At 32.0% G+C, this 23,175-nt stretch overlaps 2 protein-coding genes and 1 long non-coding RNA gene across 6 annotated transcripts in view; 2 read left to right on the top strand and 1 right to left on the bottom strand.

Moving 5' to 3' along the window:
* Nucleotides 1–23,175, top strand: part of LOC105202925 (5-hydroxytryptamine receptor 1) — a 492,922-nt gene that overhangs the window by 459,816 nt on the left and 9,931 nt on the right. The window lies entirely within an intron of this gene.
* On the bottom strand, nt 1,824–4,183 carry LOC120358370. The gene has a single exon (XM_039452439.1). It carries the CDS (start codon nt 2,906–2,908, stop codon nt 2,276–2,278), a length of 633 nt encoding a protein of 210 aa, XP_039308373.1. The 5' UTR covers nt 2,909–4,183; the 3' UTR covers nt 1,824–2,275.
* Nucleotides 16,411–19,856, top strand: LOC120358384. Its single transcript, XR_005575339.1, has 2 exons — nt 16,411–17,207; nt 17,629–19,856. It is a non-coding gene; the product is annotated as an uncharacterized LOC120358384 (long non-coding RNA).

Consider the following 23,175-nt stretch of genomic DNA (forward strand, 5'->3'; position numbering starts at 1 on the left):
AATCTAATAATTGATACTAATGAAAATATACAGGGTGTTCGATAATGGTTGTCCTCACGTTTTACTATAGGAGCACGCATTTGTAATTTCTAATATAATAACCTACAAAATTTAAAAAAAAATGTACGCCTGGTACAAAAAGGTATTGTATAGTCTTCTAAAATTCTTAACAAAAACCCTTTTTTAAAAAAATACATTAGTCTGACTATCTTATATTAAAAATGTTTTTAAATTAAACTGTTCCAAAAAAAGATTAGATCATACAATTAAGCAAGTATTATATTAGACATAAAAGAACACAACAGTATTTTCCTCTAAACCCACGTAAACTCTAAATTTTTTAAAAACTTGTTTACAAAGTTACGCGGATTCAAATGGGGATGCGTCAAGTTACAAAATTTTTTACAAACTTTGCAAAGCTCCATGACGCGAAATAAAAATTGCAGGCAAATGCGGCTTACAGCATTCAAAAGCGTGAATTTTTACCTTTAATTTGCGTTTTTGTTGAGCTTTGTACAATTTTTTATTACTGAGTTAGGCAACACTGAAACAAAAATGGCCTCTTTTGCTTTAATGTTGAATAATTCAGTGAATAAAAATCGTACAACGATCAACAAAAATGCAAATTAAAGGTAAAGATTCACGCATTTAAATGCTATAAACTGCATTTTTGTGGAATTTTTTTTCATGCCGTGGAGCTTTGCAAAGTTCATAAAAACAATCCGACAAATATCAAAATTTTATAAAAATTTTGCCAAGTTCTACAACGTAAAATAAAAATCGCACATAAATGTAGTTTATAGCATTTGAAAGCGTGGATCTTTACCTTTAATTTACGTTTTTGTTGAGCTTTGTACGATTTTTTTTTACTCAATGGGAGAATCAGGTGACTCACCCTGGGATTTTGTCCCCAATTTTTTTAACTATTCTGGGGACAAAAAAAAGTTACGTCTCTCGACGTTTGATTGAATAGGCCTTAATTTCGAAGTAATAAATTTGTGAAAATTGGCCGTATCGGAAGCGCACCATATGAGCCTTCTCGGTAACCGTCCTTGCAATCAGTGCAATGGCTCCGTGAGTTAGGTGCTTACTTCATAATTGTAAGATCCGGGTTTGCTTCCAAAGGTAAGCAATAATTTTTTTTATTAAGTGTTTTTATTTATTTTTATTTATTTAGATAATATTGATATTGTGAGGGAGAGCCGGGGAAATAGGGACGGAATTATAGACGTCCCTGGGAAGGAAGGAACCGGCGTATCGTGGGGAAACTTGTCAGGAAAGCGGGGAAAGGGCAGCGAAGGGGCACCACAGCTGACACGAGAGGTTTTAAAAGAACACAACGTTTATTATGGAATACATACAAAGTATATCGCGGTTACAGTTTGATGAGAGATAATAACTCGCGGTCGGCGGACATGACTGTCTTGGCGAGCGCGCGAAACTCGGTGTGCCCATCCGGCTCGAACTTGCCAAGGTAGGACGTCTGAGGCGCTGGCTCGCGAGGCGCAGCCAATGGCAGACGTCGACTACGATCAAGCCAATAGGCTTGGGATAGGCTGTCGCGCCAAACATGGCAGAATACAAACATCTCAGGGAGGACATCAGCATTACTGCTGATACTTTACAATATAGTATGCAAATTTTTTAAATAAAAAATTTAATTTAATATCACATTCTAAACATTAATTTAAATTTAATTTTAAGGGAATTTTAATTCAAGCAAAAATATTTGAAATAATAAATAAGTAATAATAATAATGTATGAGTTATTTGTAATAGATAACATATTAAAAAAAAACGTATCTAAATTTTCAAATTGTTTAAATTGGAAATTTAATTGGAAATAATATTAACAGTATTTTAAATTTCTAGTTTTTAAAACAATTAACACGCTGAGTGCTACGTCAGTCATCGGTGACTGACACTGAATTTTCCGTTTAGACTGCGTCAGTCACCATTGACTGACACTAACTTTTCGTTCAGGCTGCGTCAGTCACCGGTGACTGCTAGTGTAAAATGTGATATAAAATTAACAAATTTACATTGTTTTAAGTAATTACTAAAAATTTATTTAAAATTTACTTAATTTTTATTTATTACAGAATTATATTATTAATGCATTTTAATGGATTTTTATTGAAACATGGTAAACATAAAAACGGTTGTCCTTTGCAGCTATCACAAAATGTGACAACTTGTTTAGTCATTTTTCTGGCTATTGCTCTACCAAATTGTGTCGCATTTTTTTCATAATATGATTTACAATATTTTCGCACTACAGAGACTTTTCCAGGTTGTTTTTGATATTCGTGTCGTTGCTTTTTAGAAGTTGTTGCAATACTGTCGAGTCGAAACGTTTTTCTCGAAAATTTGTAAGATGTACTGCTAATTTTTTCCGGAATTCAGTAATACTGATATTTTTCTTGATATCTTTATGTAAAATGTAACTATTTAGAACTGTAGTATTCAATAACAGTTCAAAGGTTAGCTTTCTGTACCATTTCATGGACCTGTGTAGTGAATTATTGTAGGCATTCATTTGGTCGGATAAGTCAACAGCTGACTTTCCTCTGTTATAGTCGACTATAATTTGAGGTTTTAACTTGTATTCTGATCGACATTCAACATTCACCATTTCTGATAAATGTTTTGTCAATAGAACTAGGTTGTCCCGCTTATCTTTCCATTTAAAAATGGTTATTTCTTGTTCATTTTCTTTTGCAATGATTTTTTTCCGTTTTAATTTTTTTGATATTACTTGCTGCAGATTTTCTCGTCGATTTAAACGTAATGATCCTACTAAATAAATATTTTTAATGATTAATTTTTCCGCTAATTCCAAGCTTGTGTACCAGTTGTTAGTGTATAGCGTGTGTCCCTTATCGAATAAATCTCTGCAAAAAAACATTACAATTTTATTGGACACAGAATTTTCTTTTCTAAAGTTTTTCCTGTATATACACGAAGAGCACACATATAACCCGATCCACAGCACAACTTAAATATTTTGATTCCATATTTATGGCACTTTTGTTTTAAATGTTATCTAAATATAATGCGGCCACAAAACGGAATCAAGAATTCATCAATACATATGTCCTCGATTGGATTGTAATATTTTTTAAAATTTATTACCAAAGTGTCTATAACTGGTTTTATTTTGAAAAAACGATTGGAACCATAACTGTTTCTGTTATCTGCAAAATGTGGCATTTTCAATAATAGTTCAAATCTGTTTCTGGACATGATTTTTTGCGTTTGCATATACACAGGATCATGGGATCATTATAAATATATGGCTGGTAGTTTCACCAATCCCATCTATAAAATTAATCCAAAAAATCTTTTTACTTCACTTTTATTTGTCACTGTCCACTTTGCCAAGCGCTGCGTGCATCCACCTTCTAATTGTTGTGATGCATATAAGTTTGTTTATTTGGCAATTTCCTCAAACAATTTATCCGGCACAAATAATTCATAGCAGGTTTCTATCGCTATATCTGATCTTATATGCAAATTTTTACTTACAAACCCAGAAGGATTTGTAAAAAGAACAATGTTTGACTGATTACCCCTCGGATCATGCCATTCTCCAACATTTTTCTCCTCTTCTTCAGATGATAAAAATACATCCACTCTAGACCGTTTTTTAGCAAAAATAATTTCACTGCTATCGGTTTCACACTCTTCGACTAATAGTTTTATTTTCAAGACTAAAAATAGTTTTTTGTCTGCACTGGACCAAGAACTGCAAAGAACTAAATGAATGTAAACGTAAAAAATTTCTAAAATGTATCACGTGAAACATTTCTAAAATGTTTGTATTACTTGTTTGTAAACAGAACCCCGGCCGCGAGCCGATTTCGATGAAATCTTATCTAGCGGGCCGAACAATAAACAAGACAAAACAAACTTGGCACATAACGTGTCGAATGAATGTCTTTAAGCATTTCGTTCTAAACATAAATATCTTCTACTGCAATAAAAAACGATGACCATAATATATTTACACATCTGTATTGAGTAAATTTCAATCTGTTAGTAGTGTGCTTCGCATTGTTATACCGCAATATCAGCGCTTTTAAGCAGCGCGCGTGGCCTGACGGGGATTTCCTTAAGGCGATGCTGGAGATACCGACTGAACACTATTATTTTTAATTTCAGTAAACTTTTTATTGAATTCACAGAATGATAAATCCTTCTCTACAATTAAAGTATTGACAAAAACATAATACGCTGGCTACAATTTGACACGAAAAACGGAAAAAAGTTGCAAAACTATGTGCTTCTGTAGTAGTCTCGTGACAATATATATTGCGTATAAAAGTTCTAGACTTTGTACCTACAAAATATCCATCCAGCGTACTGTGAATTACACGTAAGATTATTAGTGCGCTTTCAAAACGATCCTAGAAGCTTTAGTATAAAAGATATTTCCAATCAAAAATATCGTGTTTATGTGTGCGTGCAGAATCGCTGTGAGAATCGATGAAGAGTGAGACTTAGTGAGACAGAGCACTAGTTTAGTTCCTCGATATTGCATTAGAGGCGCTAAAGTCAAAAGAACAAGGAAAGATGAGTTTGACAAAGAGCGCTAGCCTATTCCCCTTACTCTTTGCCTCACGCGCGACCCACAATTCGTAGAAGAAAAATCTGCAGCAATCTGAAGTACCGACGTCGAGTGAGTTTCACCGTCAGTCCAGCATCGCCTTAAGAATTCGCGTTGCGCTCAACGTGTTAATAGTAGAAGAAGAAGAATAAACAAACATCTGAATGTAAATGTGAATTTTTTTATTACAAAATTCAATTATTTAAATATTGCGAATTTATTACAAAATAAAAAAACTTCTCATTCATTTAATATCATTTTATATCCGCTTCTTTTATCAAGTTTTATCGGTTTTAAATTTAAACAATTTGAAAATATAGATACGTTGCCTTTATATGTTATCCATTACAAATAACTTATATATTACAAATAACTCATATATTTTTATTACTTATTTATTATTTCAAATATTATTACTTGAATTAAAATTTCCTGCAAATAAAATTTAAATTAACGTTTAAAATGTGATACTACATTAAATCTTCTATTTCAAAAATTTGCATACTATATCGATGTCATCAAAATAAATAAAAACACTAATTAAAAGAAAAAAAGAATTGTTGCACACCTCCGGGAGCGAATTTGGATCTCACAATTATGAGACAAGCACCTAACTCATGAAGCCAACTGCACTAGTTGGAAGAACAGTTATCAGGAAGATTCATATGTCGCGCTGCGGTGCGTTTCGGATATGGCTAATTTTCACAAATTTATTATTCCAAAACTAAGGTCTATTTGATCAAACGCCGGAGACGTAAACTTTTGTTTCAAGAATAATTTCATGTATCAAGAATAATTTAAAAAATTGTAGTCAAAATTCCAGGGTAAGTCACTGATCTTTCCTTGTGATTTAAGTAACACTAAAGCAAAAATGGTTTTTTTCTTCAATGTTGAATAAATTAGTGAATAAAAACCGTACAACGCTCAACAAGTTCGCAAATTAAAGATAAAAATTCACGCTTTTGAACGCTGTAATCTGCATTTGTGTGCAATTTTTAAGTAACGTCAAATAAACTCGCAAAATTCGTAATAAATTTTGCAGCATTTTTATTTTTATCCGTATAGCTCCGTAAAAAATCAGTACATGTTTTTATAGTCGATATTAAAAGTGTATGTAGAAACATTAAGCTGTAAAATGCGTTTTGAAACATTTGATTTATCATTTTTGTTGATTTATTATGTTACACTCTCTTTTGGAAAGTAATTGTTGGTGATCCTTTAATTTTGCTGTTGAATGTTCATTTAATCTTTGTTAAAGTCGATATTTAAAATTCATAAAAAAAAATTATAAAACGATCTTTCAGGGTTTATTTTAAAGGGTGAAAACTTTCAATTATTTAAGCTGATTTTTCTCGAAGATTCTTTTACACTAGGAAATAAAGTAAGAAATTCAAGAAAAATTTTAAAAAAAAATCAAAAATTTGCACAATGAAAACTTCTTCATAATGCAATAAAACATCAAAAAGATCGTGGATTATTTTTTAATTACTAATTCTTTTTAAAGAGTTTTTTAACTTTTGACTTTATGTTAATTTGAATGGCAAAAAATTAGCAACTCCCTAAATGTGTTTAAATTTGGAAAATTTTTGATTTTTTTTAAATCTTTCTTAAATTTCTTACTTTATTTTTTAGTGTAAAAGAATCTTTGAAAAAAATTAACTTAAATAATTGAAAGATTTCGCTTTTTAAAATGAGCCCTAGAAAATCGTTTTATAATTTTTTTTTTCACGAAGTTCAGATATCGACTTCAGCAAAGATTAAGTGAGCATTCAGTAACAAAATTAAAGGATCACCAACAGAACTCTCGAAAAGAAAGTGAAACATGATAAATCAACAAAAATGATAAATTAAATGTTTCAAAACGCATTTTACAGTTTAATGTTTCTACATACATTTTTAATATCGACTTTAAAAACGTATACTGATTTTTACGGAATTGTACGGATAAAAATAAAAATGCGGGAAAATTTATTACGAATTTTTTGAGTTTATTTGACGTAAATTAAAAATCGCACACAAATGCAGTTTGCAGCGTTCGAAAGCGTAAATCTTTATCTTTAATTTGCGTACTTGTTGAGCGTTGTGCGATTTGTATTCACTAATTTATTCAACACTAAAGAAAGGAACCATTTTTACTTCAGTGTCGCCTAAGTCAGTGAACAAAAATCGTACAAAGCTCAATAAAAACGCAAATTAAAGGTAAAGATTCACGCTTTTGAATGCTGTAAATCGCATTTGTCTGCAATTTTTATTTCGCATTGTAGAGTTTGCAAAGTTTGTAAAAAATTTTGAGACTTGACGCATCCCCATTTAAATCCGCGTAACTTTGTAAACAATCTGTAAATTGTTTAATGATTTATCAATCTCAAAACTAGAAATTTCAAATTTTAAAATGCTTTCTTTTAATTGTTTATGATTATTTTTGACAAAGTTATACTTTCTTGAATTACGCCTATTTTTCGGAGTCAGAATAGGTGATCCCTCAATTTTGATGTCAAGTTTATATAATTTCTCTTAAGATCATGTTTTTACGAAACGTATAATTAGTATTGCACTAACTACATAGTAGATTGCAATCATTCCGATATCCGCGAAAATATCATTATGATGCGTTTACATGCCATTGCACGCTTGTTACAACAGACATCTAAAATTTATCGCGGAAATCGTCCATCGGGAAATTAAGCTCATGCAGCATACGCGTGGCATGTAACAAGATCCGCTGAATAAATCAAAGGAAATTAAATTGGTCATCAAGTTACGAAAGTTAGTAGTTGCGGATCCGCAGCTTATTCGAAATGAAATTAAATCATAAAGTCAATATTGTAGATCCTGCTGTTACAAACTCAGCGGCAAACGATGAGAGAAATACAAATAAGTATCGTTTACATTATATCGAATTTGTAGCTTGATTTCGATAGATAATTTCGATGATTTTGAAATATTGACGGGCGAGAAAAAGTGGATTATAGTCGTTAGTACTGATTTCTATTTTGATTTATTTAATTATTTATGAGCAGCTAATACGTTAAACTTTAGAAAGAATCGTAATGACTTGAAAATTGTTGAATATTCGAATACTGTAAGTAAATAAAGGAATAGAAAGAAAGAGAAATCTTAATTTATTAAAATCCCTGGAACTATACATACATAACTATCATTATACATTAAGAAACAATTGAGCCAAAACCGTTATTTTTATTTGACACTTTAAATACTCAGCACCGTTTGACATGACTATTCGATTCACTGTCACAACTAACAATCACAGGAAGTTGTCCAACCCTCATAATTGGAACTGTTTTTTGAAATTTTTAGTAGTTTATAATATAATTTGAAAAATTCGCTGTCACAACTAGCAGAAATCTTATGCGCTATGTAAAGTTTAAATAAATAGAATCATTGATCATCGGCATTGATACGAATATGCACTGAAAAAGACTTAAATTGTGAATCAAAACTTTTGCAAAAATATGTAATTTGCGTTATTAGCATTGTAAGAACATCATTTATGATCGCATTTCACACAGCGGTGTACACAGTAAAAAATAAAATGTCCCAGAAAGTCCACTCTAAATTTTAAGTTAGAGTAACTCAAAAGTTAAATTAAAATAATTCTTGTTTTAAGTTATTTTAACTTAACTTTTGAGTTATTTTAACTTAAAATTTAAAGCGGACTTTTTGAGACATGCAAAAATGTAAAAATTACATTTTACTTTTTGCTGTGTAGAAGGTAATGAAAAATCTCTACACTAATACTTTCCCAGGACAGTCATAGGGCTATAAACTCAAATCATGGCCTCAAACACGAGCACCCTTTCAATGGGGCAGGAATGCTAAGAATCTCCCAATCAGGCAATAGATGTTCACAAATAGTAGAGATAGATACATAAAACATACAAAGCATGAACGAAGAAAAGCTAGATAATATACTGTAAGAAATGAAGAGACTAAATATATTATATCTATACTCGGAATTAGCGAAAGGCGCTGGTCTCATTCAAGCATGCTAGTGGCGAACGTTTATGCCATACTATTCCGAAGAAAACAGCAACTACTGCCGCAACGAAATAGCCTTCAGAGTATTCGAAGAGATGCGGAAAGCTGTGACAACTTTGTTCCCAGTATTTCCACTTTGAGGAAAAATTTCCCATTTTGGAGAATTTTCGAACTTTTAAGAGAAGAAGAGGAAAAAGGGAAAAATGAAGGAAAATTCAACAAAATTGAGAAAATAATAAAGAAGATATAGTTATTCTCATTAATAAATCCCTTTTTGAGTGTAACAAATGTAGAAACTAGATTTTGAGAAAGCATTTGACAAGTCCAATACGAGAAAATGATTGAAATATTGAGAACCACAGGCATCGATAAAAAAATCTAGTATTTATCACTAATCTATTATACTGGCAGCAGAATGCTAACATTAAAGTCGGAAGCCATAAAACAAGAGAATTTAAAATACAAAAGAATATAAGGCATGAATGTACACTATCTCCTCTATTCTTCAATTACTACTCTAAGCACATCTTCAAAAAAGTTCTGTATAACGCAAAGGAAGGTGTCAGAATCAATGGAATAGTGATCAACAACGTCCGATGCTATCTTGATAGCCGACAGTGAGAAAGGATTGCAACGACTTCTACACTTGCCAAAAATACGAACTACGCCTAAATGTCAAGAAGAGAATAAATACATAGTCGTAGGTAAGAATCCACTAGCACTTAGAGGCATCACGGTGGAAAGAGAACAGCTACAAAAATAACATATCTCGAATTCACAATAGGAGAAGATTGGGACCATACATTAGAAGTCCGATGTCGTATCGAAAAGACGAGAACCGCGTTTGTCTTCCTGCAAAAATACTAAGAAATCGAAGTCTCAACTTGGATTTGAAAGTATGAATATTCCGCTGTTGTGTCTTCTCGGTATTGCTGTACAGTATATAAACGTGGACACAAAGAGATCGTATTAAAAAAAATTAAGGCCTTTTGGATGTGGTGTTACCGCCGTATATTGAACATTAACTGGACAGATCATGTTCACAATACCAAGGTTATGGCAAGATTAAAAAAGGAGAAAAATATTATCAACAATTAAGGGCAGGCTTCCTAAAGGTGGAATACTTTGATATATGATGCGACACCCAGAAAAGTACAGTCTTCTCCGTCTCATTAAGCAGGATAAGATCTGCGGCAGACGTGGGATAGACAAAAGAAGGATCTCCTAGTTGAAGAATTCAAGTGTGGTAGCCTATTCTTTATCGGTCTTTTCAGAGTTGCTGTAAACAAAATGATAATAGCCAATATGATATCCCACGCACGATAACGTCTGGGACAAGAAGAAAAACAATTTTAGACTTAGAATTCTGCTCACTATATCATTGCATTATTGTGCGAAAAAAATAGCGCCGCTCCAGAACCGATACATCAGTTTCCAATTCGGAAGGATATAAAAAATTTTCCCCGTTTTTACTATATACTTTGAAAATAACTATTTAACAGCATTTATATTAAAAAATTTTAGAAAAAAAATTATAAAAGTAATATTATAATTTAGAAAATTTCCAAATTACAACTTTCCAATATTTGGAATGTAATAAAATAATAACAAAAACATTATATGTGTTGAATAATCGATAAGTACAACAAGTTAATATATTTAAAGGTAGTAAAAAAATGATTGAAAATCATTTAAACATCTTGACTTTGTTTTTGATCCTGTCATTAATGATCATTAATGATTGTGCGTGGATCATATGTGCTGACGCTGATATAAGGCCTTACATTGATTAACGGATATTTGATCGATACAGATAAGTTTATATTTATGCAGAATATAATTTCATTAAGATTATGTGATTTTATTAATATTGATTATGTAATTCTAATTTAATGTGTGTTCTGATATTGTGTGTAGTTCTGATTATTATTGTCTTTCTTTTACGTTTGATGTACGAGGTGTGTTCAAAAAGTATCGCGAATTTTGAATTTTCGCGGGTTACGTATATTCGAATTTCGATCTTTTTGTGGCGTTATGTTGGTACTCATGTCTCTCACTTATGCCGACAAGCTCGGCCATTTTGAATGTTCACTTAATTGTTGACAGCTGCTTTGCTTGCACGTGTTTTGGATCGTCTTCGATTTTTACCTATTCAAAAAAATGGATCAAAGAACCTGTATCAAATTTTGTGTGAAAAACGAAATTAAGTGCGCGGATGCATTCCGAATGTTGACTGTGGCATACGGAGAAGCTACCTTGGACCGAAGCAACGTTTATCGGTGGTACAAAATGTTCTCAGAAGGCCGAGAAGATGTGAACGACGAAGAGCGTGTCGGACGCCCGAGCACTTCAACAACAGACGAAAAAATTAATGAAGTGGAGAAAATGGTATTGGCCAATCGTCGAATCACCGTTAGAGAAGTTGCTGAGGACCTAAACATATCGATTGGCTCGTGCCATTCGATTTTTATCAATGATTTGGGCATGAGACGGGTCGCCGCGAAATTCGTACCAAAATTGCTCAATTGCGACCAAAAACAGCATCGCATGAACATTGCTAATGAGATGTTGGACTCTGTCCGCGACGACCCAAATTTGCTCCAGAGGGTCATAACTGGTGACGAATCGTGGGTTTATGGTTATGACGTGGAAACCAAAGCTCAATCATCTCAATGGAAGCTGCCGCACGAACCAAGACCGAAAAAAGCGCGCCAAGTTCGGTCGAATGTGAAAGTTTTGCTGACAGTTTTCTTCGATTGCAGGGGCGTGGTGCATCATGAGTTCTTGCCACAGGGTAGAACGGTCAATAAGGAATATTACCTGCAAGTTATGCGCAATTTGCGCGAAGCAATCCGCCAGAAACGCCCGGATTTGTGGAAGAACAAAAATTGGCTTTTGCACCACGATAACGCCCCTGCTCACACATCGTTGCTTGTGCGCGACTTTTTGGCCAAAAACAACACACTAATGATGCCGCAGCCACCGTATTCCCCAGATCTGGCCCCCTGTGACTTTTTCTTGTTCCCTAAACTGAAGAGGCCCATGAAAGGACGACGTTACGCTACGCTTGACGAGATAAAGACGGCATCGAAGGAGGAGCTGAACAAGATAAAAAAAAATGATTTTTTGAAGTGCTTCGAAGATTGGAAAAACCGTTGGCACAAGTGTATAATATCTCATGGGGATTACTTTGAAGGGGACAAAATAGATATTCATGAATAAATAAATAATTTTTGAAAAAACACAAAATTCGCGATACTTTTTGAACACACCTCGTATTATGACTACAATGTTAAATACTGTAAGATGTAATAGGTCGCGGGCCTGATAGTTTATTAATATATACAAGGTATTGCAGTTCTGTCCTGTTGTTCTGTTGCTAGGTACTCGATCTTCAGTCAGTCAGCCGCTTCGTTTAAAAGGATTAACACGTACATTTAATCTTTATGTTTAAATTCCCACAAATGTATTTTAAATAAAGTAATTAAAGAGCCTCACAATATATTATATTTATACGTGTTCTAATGCAGATGTTTTATTTAAATGATAGTAAAAGTAAAGTATGATAAATCTTTAACAATATGAAGTTACAGCAACAGCAATTCGTAATGTATAAAAGGTAAGAGTAGAAGGCTGTTTTAACGCGACGTTATTTAGTGATGGTAAAGAATTTAATGTGAAGTTACGAGTCGTTCTGGATGATACAATGAAAGATTCATTGGTGTTGGGGCGCAATTTTATGAAATTAACCAAATTAACGTTAAGTTATGAAGAAAAAATTGAGGAAATTTTAAAAATAGAGTTAGTTAATGATGACACTCGTATGGTTTCGCAGGACATGAACCTTAATGAAGATCTTGCTCCCGAAATTAAAATGCGAACGCGAAATTTATTTGAAAAAAATTATGTCAATGTAGTAAGACCTGAGAAACCGGCGGTAAAAGACATAATGGAAATAACGTTACTGGAAAATAAACCGTTTTCTTATTCACCGCGCAGACTATCGTTTAATGAAAAACTAAAGTAAAAAAAATCATAAATGAATTAACAGCGAAAGAAATCATTAGAGAAAGCATACAGGAGTACGCATCGCCGATGGTTTAGTTAAAAAGAAAAACGGGGCTACGAGAACGTGCGTTGATTTCAGAATGCGAAATAAAATCACGGCACGAAATAATTTTCCCCTTCCACTAATCGAGGATCAATTAAATTTATTGGCAGAGAAAATATATTTTACTACTTTAGGTCTAAAAGATGGATTTTTCTACATTAAAATGCATGAAAACTCAATTAAATATACGTCTTTCGTAGCACCTTTAGGACAATACGAATATACACGAATGCCTTTTGGGTTAAAAGGTGCTTCGCTTAAATTCCAACGTTATGTTACAAATATTTTTAAAAACAAATTGACGCGGGAAAAATTTCGGTATATTTAGATGATTTTCTAATTGCGACTGAAACTATTGAACAGCATTTCATTGTATTAGAAAAAGTTTTCAAATTAATGGCCACAAATCTGTTAGAGTTATGTTTGGATAAATCCCGTTTCTTCCAAACAAAATTAGAATATTTAGGGGAAGGCATTCGACTGACGAATTGTAGACTCGAAGCAATAATTAAGTTCCCTATTCCGCGAAATATCCAAAGCTTTATATTCTTATTTTAGGAAATTTGTTAGGAATTTTTTGATTATTGCCAATCTATTGTATAATCTAACTAAAAAGAACGTGAAATTTATGTTTACCACAGAGGTGGAAAGGCAAACTTATAAAAGTCTAAAAAAACGTTTAATAAATGCACCTATTTTAAGTATATATTCTTCCTGCGATGAAACTAAATTGCATTGCGACGCGAGCACGGCTGCAATCTTGTTTCCGAGAAAGGAGATGATCGAAAACTTTACCCTATTTTCTATTTCTCAAAACGAGCGACGGAAACTGAATCTCGTTCTCACAGTTTTGAATTAGAAACATTCGCGATAATTTATGCACTTTCTCTTTTTCGGATATATTTGTTGGGGACAAAATTTAAAATAATTACAGATTGTCGGGCTTTAAGGTTCACATTAAATGAAAAGGAAACCAATCCACGGATTGCACGATGGATTCTCGAGATGCAAAATTATAATTACATTTTACATCACAGATCTAGCACGTGTAACGTGTAAATGCGTTAAGTAGACAAATATATGTAATTGAAGACGATTCTTTCGATAGAAATTAGCATTATGTCAAAACGATGATCATACAATTGTGAGGATCCAGGCAGAATTAGAGCATAGTGAAAATAAATTTTTTAAATAAATCTTTTAAAATGAAAAACGGGTTAATTTTTAGGAAACACCAGGGACAAATTTTATTTTATGTACCCACTGCATTAGAAACAAGCGTCATACACAAATACCACAATGAGATGGGTCATGTAGGAACAGATAAAACTATAGGTAACATTAGAAACAGTTACTGGTTCCCCGAGATGAGGTCGAAGGTCGACAAATATATTAAAAATTGTCTGAAATTTATTGCTTTTACTCCGATTACAGGAAAAACAGAGGGACATTTACATAATATCCCGAAAGGAGATAAACCGTTCTTAACAATATATATTGATCAATTAGTTCCTGTGTCCAGATCAAGCTCAAATAAAATGCATTATGTTTTTCTTATAATCGATACTTTCACAAAGTATGTGAAATTGTATGCTACTAAAACTACTAATACATCTGAAGTTATTAAATGTCTTAGCTCTTATTTTGAGCATTAGTAGACCATTACGTATCATCTCGGATCGGGGTAGTTGTTTCACGTTCAAAGAATTTGAAGAATATGTAAAAGAACAAAATATACAACATATTAAAGTCGCCACCGCTTCGTCTCAAGTTAATGGTCAAGTTGAAAGAACCAATTGCACAATTTTAGCAATGATCGCTCAGCTTTCGGATGAACGTAAAACTCAATAGCATAACGTACTTAAAAAAATAGAATTTGCATGTAATAACACCGTATCTAAAGCCACAAATGAATGTCCGAGCAAATTACTTTTTGGCGTAAGTCAACGAGGCGAAGTGATCGACGAATTGCGGGATGCGTTAGAAAGTAAGAAACTTCTTGACTCAACTCGAGATTTAAATAATTTACACGAACAAGCCGACAAACAGATTCAAAAGAATTAAACTATTAATAAGCGCATTTACGATCGAAGATACAAAACAGCCAGAGCGTATCAAATGGGTGATAAAGTAATGATAAGGAACATAGAAAACATGCTCGGAATTTCACCTAAAATGATACCGCGGTTTAAATGACGTATCGCATATAACGTGTCTTAAGAAGCGATCGTTACGTTATAAAAGATATTGAAGGATTTCAATTATTGCAGACACCTTATTGCGGTACTTGGGATGCATCAAATATACGACCTTGGATACCGGGTTAAATATTTACTTTACCGACTTATACGCTCAATTTTTCTTTAATTCAGAATTATAATTCTTGTTTATTTAACAACACTTGTTAAGTTAATATTACAAATTTAATATTACATCACATTAGAAATTTTAATTTTTAGAAATAATTTATGTGAAGCTTTGTTACATTTCTCTACAAATAATATCAATTTTAAACTATTTTAATTCTGCAGTTAATCGAGGCGATTAACAGTCAGGCTGGCCAAATTATAAGATGTAATAGGCCGGGGGCATGATGGTTTATTAATACTCGTATATGCAAGGCATTGCAGTTCTGGTCGGTTGCTAGGCACCCGATCTTCACTCAGTCAGCCGCTCCGTTTAAAGGGATTAACACGTACATTTAATCTTCACGTTTAAATTCCCACGAATGTATTTTAAATTAAGTAATTAAAGAGCCTCACAATACATTATATATTTATACGTGTTTTAATCCAGATGTTTTATTTAAATAATAAGTAAAAGTAAAGTATAATAAATCTTTAACAATACAAAGTTACAGCAACAGCAATTTGTAATGTATAAATAAATATATATAAGTGTATAAATGGACATGAATACAAAATAAGCAATTTGTTTAAATCGTCAAAAGTTGATATATCGGCTTCCAGTGTTTTAGAGGTTAAATGCTTATACTATTCTGAAAATAAAATATATCAAATATGACAACCGAATATAGATCAGAATTTGACATACATACTCGTATTGTTACGACCGGAAACTTCAGCTCGTTTACACTCACACTCGCGTACTTTTAAGAGCACTCGCGTATGAGAAATAAAACAGCTTGTTTTCAAAAAGTAACTGCTTTAATGACAAAGCGTAAAACGCCAAAGAGTAAAACAAGAACAAAAACAGCATTAACACAGGAACACGACGACATATGACCACTGATTGTTAAACATCGATACTCGGCAAACCAGCCGTTCACGCGCCAGACCATCATACCGGGCGTAACAATATTATTGTATTTGAGCTTGCCTCATAAAAGAATTGCTAGTCAGTTAATGTTTTATAATTGCTTCACTGTGCGTAGCTCTTGCATTCTTCTTTTATATATTTTGACGTTTAAAATACTATACGTAACTTGCGCAGATCTAGATCATTGTCAATGAATTAAAAAATTTCCTAATTACACCAAGAATTAAATAAACAACTTGAAATTAGCCAGGAACTAATAATATTACATAAATTTAAAAAATATTAATATAAATAAAATACATATATATTTAGAGGAAAGCCAATATAAATACATTACTCTACTTTTGAATAATATTTCTTAAAAAAAAAAAATTAAAAATTAAATAAAATTTTACAAATACATGTAAATAAGGTAGTGTCTTCTATTAGATAGCAATTTTTATAATACTGTTTTGTAGTTTGTAATAATTAATATTTTTGCAACATAACCCAAAACAGCGGTTAAAAATTGGACCCTAAAACTAGTGCACTGATGATTAATATTCTTTTTTATTGATTTATATACCTTAACTTAATTATGTTTTTTGCAAGTTAATATGTTCTATTTTTTCTAGAAGACAATAAGTTTCTTAGATAGTTTGTACTTATGATTACCTGTTTTTCACTGATTGTAAGGTACACACAATGTCATTAATTCCAGAAGATCATCCAGAGCAGAATTAACCGTTCAGTTAAAATCACCATTTTGAAATCTATTAAATCACTTTTAAATTTGAGAGCATGGTCCAAATAATTTACCCGAATGTTTTTGGTTGCGGTTCCAACATTCACAAAAGTTGTATAATATAAAATAGCAAGTAACTTATTTTTGTTTCTCATTTCGAAAAATTTCTTTCACGCACATTCACGCAATTGACTGAACTCAACAGCATCTGATGATAAACTTACTGATGAGGTTATCTTCTGTCCATCTATAAAGGTGCGAATTCATGCAGCGATAAATCGCTGGCGACTTTCCCCTTCTACCTCGGTTTTCCCCTTCTACACATACTTGTGCCGAATCCGTTGGAATCCGTCGACAAATCGTCAGAAGTTCAACTTGGTTGAACTTCAGCGACAAATCGACACAATCGTGAGCAGTATGGAATCTTCAAATACCAGTTTAGGAACGGATACGTGAAAAAAGCTATGATCCTGACGGTCTTTTAAGTATGGAGCTACCCTATACTGTTTCTTTTTGTAATGCCGTTTCTCTTGTGTTTTTTGCAATTCCAACATTATAGCAGTTGTAATCACTATTCGTCTCTTTTTAATTGCTCTTGCTACTGCTGTTCCCAAAATATTTGTGCATTCAGCAGAATACACCTTATTTGAACGTATTGTCACTTTTATTTTTCTTCACTCTTCAATTTCTATTAAAAATAATACTTATTACTTTGTAATTATTAACTAATAATTTACTGAGTTGATTGTGCCTATTGACACTAAACGCCTATTGCGCCTTTTGCAATCAATTCAGTAAATTATTAGTTAATAATTACAGATTAATAAGTATTATTTTTAATAAAAATAATACTTATTTTATTTTATACTTTTTTAATACTTTTTTTTATATTTATTGTACTTTTAGTCGCTAGCGATTTGTCGCCACATGAATATGTACTAGGAGAAAAGCGACAGATACTTGACGCTGGCGTTACTTTTCCCCCACTTCTTCCAAGTCGCCAGTGATTTATCGCTGCATGAATTCGCAGCTTAAGCAATGCCACAAAATAAACTTGAGCATCGCCATGCGACGAAATATTTTCGGTCATTCATGAATATCATAAACAAACTTTTGCTATTAACTAATATATTTGGGTCTTGTTCTTGATGAAGATAAATCTATTTTTCTACATAATACCCTGAAGCTCGATACTAACGCTGTTTCGTAGGTTTATGTTTGTGTGTTTTGATAATGTTATTGTTATATGAAGTGTTGAGTCTTAAATAATTAAAGCAAGATACCTGTTTCGTTATTTGTTCATCAACCGCCAGCTTGCAGTTTGACGGGTCCCTCGGCATGACCATTGACTTTGTTTCTTTGTGATAGATATCTTTATATCATATTTAGTTAATACTCGATTACAATCAAAGAGCAATCGTTATAGGTTATCTTCGTTCTCTGTTATGAGAACTGTATTAATTGTATCATTTGTATTTTCAATATTTATAACTTTTATCTTGAAAACCTCTAATAATATATAATTATTTGTAAGAGATGCTGGAGTATAATTTTTATCGACACTTTATACACACAGTGCAATTCAGTTTAAAATGTATATGTCTAAAGCGTGTTTTACGTTGAAAAGCATAACGTACGTGTGCATCAGTTAAATAAGATATAAGTTAAAATCCGCTTATGTTGCATCAGAATAAAAAGACAAACTTTTCAAACTTTATGGAAACGTTGTGATAAAAAATATTTATCTCGTTATGTTAACAAATCTACTTAAGTGAAAGTTATCGCTGCATGATGCATGAAAGAAATTAATGTTTATCACGCGAAAAACATGTTAAAACGTCGCGGAAAAAATATACATTATACAATCGAACAATTTTAATAATTATTCTGGTAGTTCTCTATACTTATTTGCACATTTTTCTTCTTCATATTAATTTCAAATTTATATTTTACTATGAATATAGTAAATGTAGGGTATTCCAGAAATAGTTGGCCAAACTTTAAGAGTACATTCCACTCATTGTAAGGATGAAAAAAAGTCATGTAACTTGGAAAGAAAGCATTTCTGAATCCATGTTTATATGACTTTTTTTATACTTATAATGAGTGAAATATGCGCTTAAAGTTTCGTCAACTATTTCTGAAACACTCTATATATATACTTGTCGAGAATTACATTTGATTGGAATAAAAGTTCGTAGTGACACATACATGATAAAATAAATCAATGTGCAAATATCTAAACAAATCCCATATAGCACACTTTATCTAAAGGGCATCCCAAGAGCGTTCTTAGTACGTGCGGACGTTCTTTGAATGTCTCATGGATCTTCCCAGCAAGTCTGTACTGTATGGGTTATCTTTGAATTTTACTTAAAAAACGCTATTATCTTTTATTCGAACTTAATACATTTTCTATTATAAATTGTCCCTAGGAAACACATGCACACTTTTACGTACATACAACACCTCTCGAAAGGAGGATATTCAACGAAAGCCATTTCTGGCTTAGAACTGATACCTAAGTTGTTTATTAGAAACTCTTTATGGGACCTTTTAATAGTAGAAAAAAATAATTATTTGTCTACCAAGTCCAGAGGAAGTTACAAAAAAATTGAAATTTGTTATTGATTGCCGAAGTAGTCATACTAGTATTTTTTAAGCTTTATGCTATTAAAATAAAGTTAATTACGCATTTATATGTGCTCAAAAAGGTGAGTAGTAAATGTAGAGTGTGTGAAACTTTGGTTCGCATAATATACAGGATGTGAAAAATAATTAATAGTATTAAGCAAAAAGGGTACAATTACAATGTTCCATTATTTTTGTGTTGTGATAGCCAAATTCTATTAATGTTTTCATATTTAGTATTCAAAAATACGTTCAAAATAACTATTCGTATTCATTGAAAAAACGTCGTACCGAGCAATTATATTAATGATACGCGCGCATAACTAATATTTATTCTTCAACTATATCTACCCCTATAACCATTTCTGCACCTGCAAAGGTTGGTAACAGACTTTGGTCCGCATATGGTCCGCATACATTGGTATTTCCGGTACTGTTAGCAGATTTGTACCAAATATACTACTACCTTGTTGGCAGAGTATATGACAAATTGGCGTTGAAAAGCAAGCAAATCTGTTGAAAGTTTTGACGACAAATTTATAACAAATATTAAACAAGTTTGTTATTGTAAAAATGTTAGCAATTTTCACGCACGAATGCTATATTATCCCTTTGTCAAAATACACGACAGATTGGATGTTGATAGCAGACAGATCTGTTGTTTGTATAATTGACAAATTAATGGCAGATAGTAAGCCAGCTTGCGAAAATGTCAGCATTTATTACACAAGAATGCAACATTAGTTGAGTTCCGTAAAGCGCATAATGCGCATAACATAATCCTTGTTGATCATCAAAAATTAAACAAGGATAAAATGTTACATTACGCATATCATGCTCTTTTTTAAAATTCGGTCATTATTTTTTTGTCGAAACACTTATGCAATTAATTTGTTTAAAATAATTATAACAACTATAACAATTATGAAAGCTTTATATATGTTTCTTTAGTAATTTTTCCCGGTGAATCGATTGGTGCAATCAGTTTTTCTCTACAGTCATTTTTAACAATTTGTTTATAACAATAATTGCAAAATTGACTTTCCAACGTACTCTTTACGTTAATAATGTTTTATTATGCTTCGATACTACTTCTAATTGTAATTTTTGACTGATCTGGCTATGGGCAGGAAAAGATTTTAATTATTTATATAGTTTATATTAAAAATATCTAAGACTAAATAATTATAGGGTTAGTGATAGTGTTCGCGCGATATTCAAAACGCAAGTTTCTTTTGGTTCAATTCAGCTTTATTTCAAATATAACTTTTTATTAACAATATCACATGTATACGATTAACTCAGTGTTAGCGTGTTAGGTTGTTATTTCGAAATCTTAGGTCCGAATCCCGCCGGCGCCGACATGCGTTTTCAAAAATTTATAAAATAATGCGTAATTGTAATAAACGAATTAAAATGTTATATGTGAAACAGTGGATACAGATTAAGCTATAAAAATAATAAAATCTGTTAAAAAAAATAAATTTTTTTGTTAGTCTCGGAAACATCAGATTTGATCTGTATTTGCTGTTATTCTGTTAGCACGTTTGAAAACAGACTTGGTTTGTATTTAGCATTATTTTGTCAACGCATTTGATAACAGATTTGGTTTGTGTTTGATGTCATTTTGTCATCACATTATTATTATCAAATTTGTTCTGGTATTGGTTTTAATTTAATTTCAGACATGTTCGTCAGATTTGGTTTACATTGGGCATCCTAATGCGGACACAGTAGGATACGGTTTTGTTACGAAATTCCGCTGGAATTTGGTGCCAATTTGATATCCTTTTGCGTACAAAATGTTTGCTGGGTAGGAAACCAAAAAATCTTAACAAAATGAAACAAAATGAATTTTAAAGCCAAAAGTTTATATCTTCACGTGGCATAAGCAGAATTTAAAAAAAACGTTTTGCTGCGGGTGCTACAACACCATGAAAACCTATAAAAATCATGTTTTATTACATCCGCAATAAAATTGTCTATTTTCGCAAACTAGTATTATTAAAAAGCCAGCAATTTTTGAACACTCTGTACATTAAACGAACCAAATCTTATATTCTGTACATTTACTATTCATCTTTTTGAGCATATAATGCGCAAATAATTTTATTTTAATAGTGTAAAGCTTATAAAACACTTATATTATTACTTTAGCAATCAATAATAAATCCCAATTTTTTATAACTTTTCCTAAACATGGTGGATAAATAATTATTTCTTTCTATTTTTAAAAAGTCCCATAAACAGTTTCTAAAAAATAACGTAGGTGTCAGTTCTAGACCAAAAATTATTTCACATCCTCCTTTAAAATACTATTTATAGCAATTCAAAATATTATAGTAAGAATTTGTCAAGAAATAAAGTAAAAAAGTATTAATGTTATTAATGTAATTTTTTTCTTCGAGCAATAGTTTTTGAAGTATAAAAATTTGAAGTCGTCAAAACATTTAGAATGTTTAGTCGCTATTCATGTGTCGCGCATGAAATAGAATGACCGCGTGACGGATGACAGAAAGATTCACGAATAACATTTTTTCAAGAACTTTCTTGTAATAATATTTTAAATAGCGAATTTCAGGACATCGTATATATTCTAGAATTATTCCTCATTATTAACAAACGGATACATTTGCAATTTGCATTAAAATAACTTGTGTTATAAACTTTTTAAATGCATTTTTGAACGATTTTTTATACTCAGTAAACATTGCCAAATGTTACTACATGCTGTCCAAGTGCCGTATAAATGAAGAAGAGAAAGCCAAAAGTATTGATTGCGCCTGATTTTGTTTTGCGAATTTGCATAGCAAACCGCACGTCTAACGATGTGACCGCCATCGTGTGTGCGTTACACATTTGGTATAACGCAATGGGGTGAGTACAATACAAAAAGAACCATCAAATATTGCATCAGTTACCACTGCGTTTTTACCCAGTTTATTTGTTAAATAACGGACGCGTTAAAACCAACGCGTTAAAATAGCTTGTTAACTTTCCACTAAGCCAAGAGTGGCCAACTCGCGACACGCGTGCCACTAGTGGCACGCGAAGGCATTTCGGTCATTTGCCTAAAAAAGCACGCGCTGCCAAAGAAAAATTTTAAAAATAAATAAAAACGGCACAACGGTAACATAGCAAATATGTTCCACTAAAATCTATTTTTTGTATTTGTGCTCTATAGCTGCATTTATTCAATTACAAATATAACGTGCAATATGAAACATATTGGACTCTTCTGAATTCTTCAACACTAGAGACTAATATTGATAAATGTAAATGACAGGACCTAATAAAGTTTATTATTTTGAAAGAACTCCGCACAAAACCAAGGATTTTTGAACCTCGATGAAATTAGCTAAAATTTTAGTATGTTGTAATTCTTGATTCACTGATCAAAAATTTCCTTAAGCACAAAAATAAAAAATAACTAATTTTTTTATTACAGACGTTTAAAATGTTGCATCTCATGATTATTTTAATAATGATCCAAATCAACCTTTGTAATAAATGAGAAGTCTTTAAATGATAATATGCGATTCATGCCTGAGAATATTTTATCCACATGTACGTATTACTTTACCTACTATATATGTATACAGGGTGTATATAGATAAAAGGTTCGTTAATGGTTTTACCCACTTTTTACCATAGCAGCATGATTTACCGACTGATATGTATTTCCAACATATTATTATATTAGAAATACCAAATGCGTGCTCCTATGGTAAAACGTAGGGATAGCAAGAGCAGTATGCCCATATTTAGCTCTAAAAGCACATTTTAAAATATTGATTAAGAAAAAGTAAACATACTTATTTT

The sequence above is a fragment of the Solenopsis invicta genome, chromosome 1 (genome assembly GCF_016802725.1).
Source record: "Solenopsis invicta isolate M01_SB chromosome 1, UNIL_Sinv_3.0, whole genome shotgun sequence".
Classification (NCBI taxonomy): Eukaryota; Metazoa; Arthropoda; class Insecta; order Hymenoptera; family Formicidae; genus Solenopsis; species Solenopsis invicta.

Excerpts from the sequence above, each read along its gene's own strand:
- LOC120358370 (XM_039452439.1), bottom strand. The coding sequence starts at position 2,908 with ATGTTTTTTTGCAGAGATTTATTCGATAAGGGACACACGCTATACACT.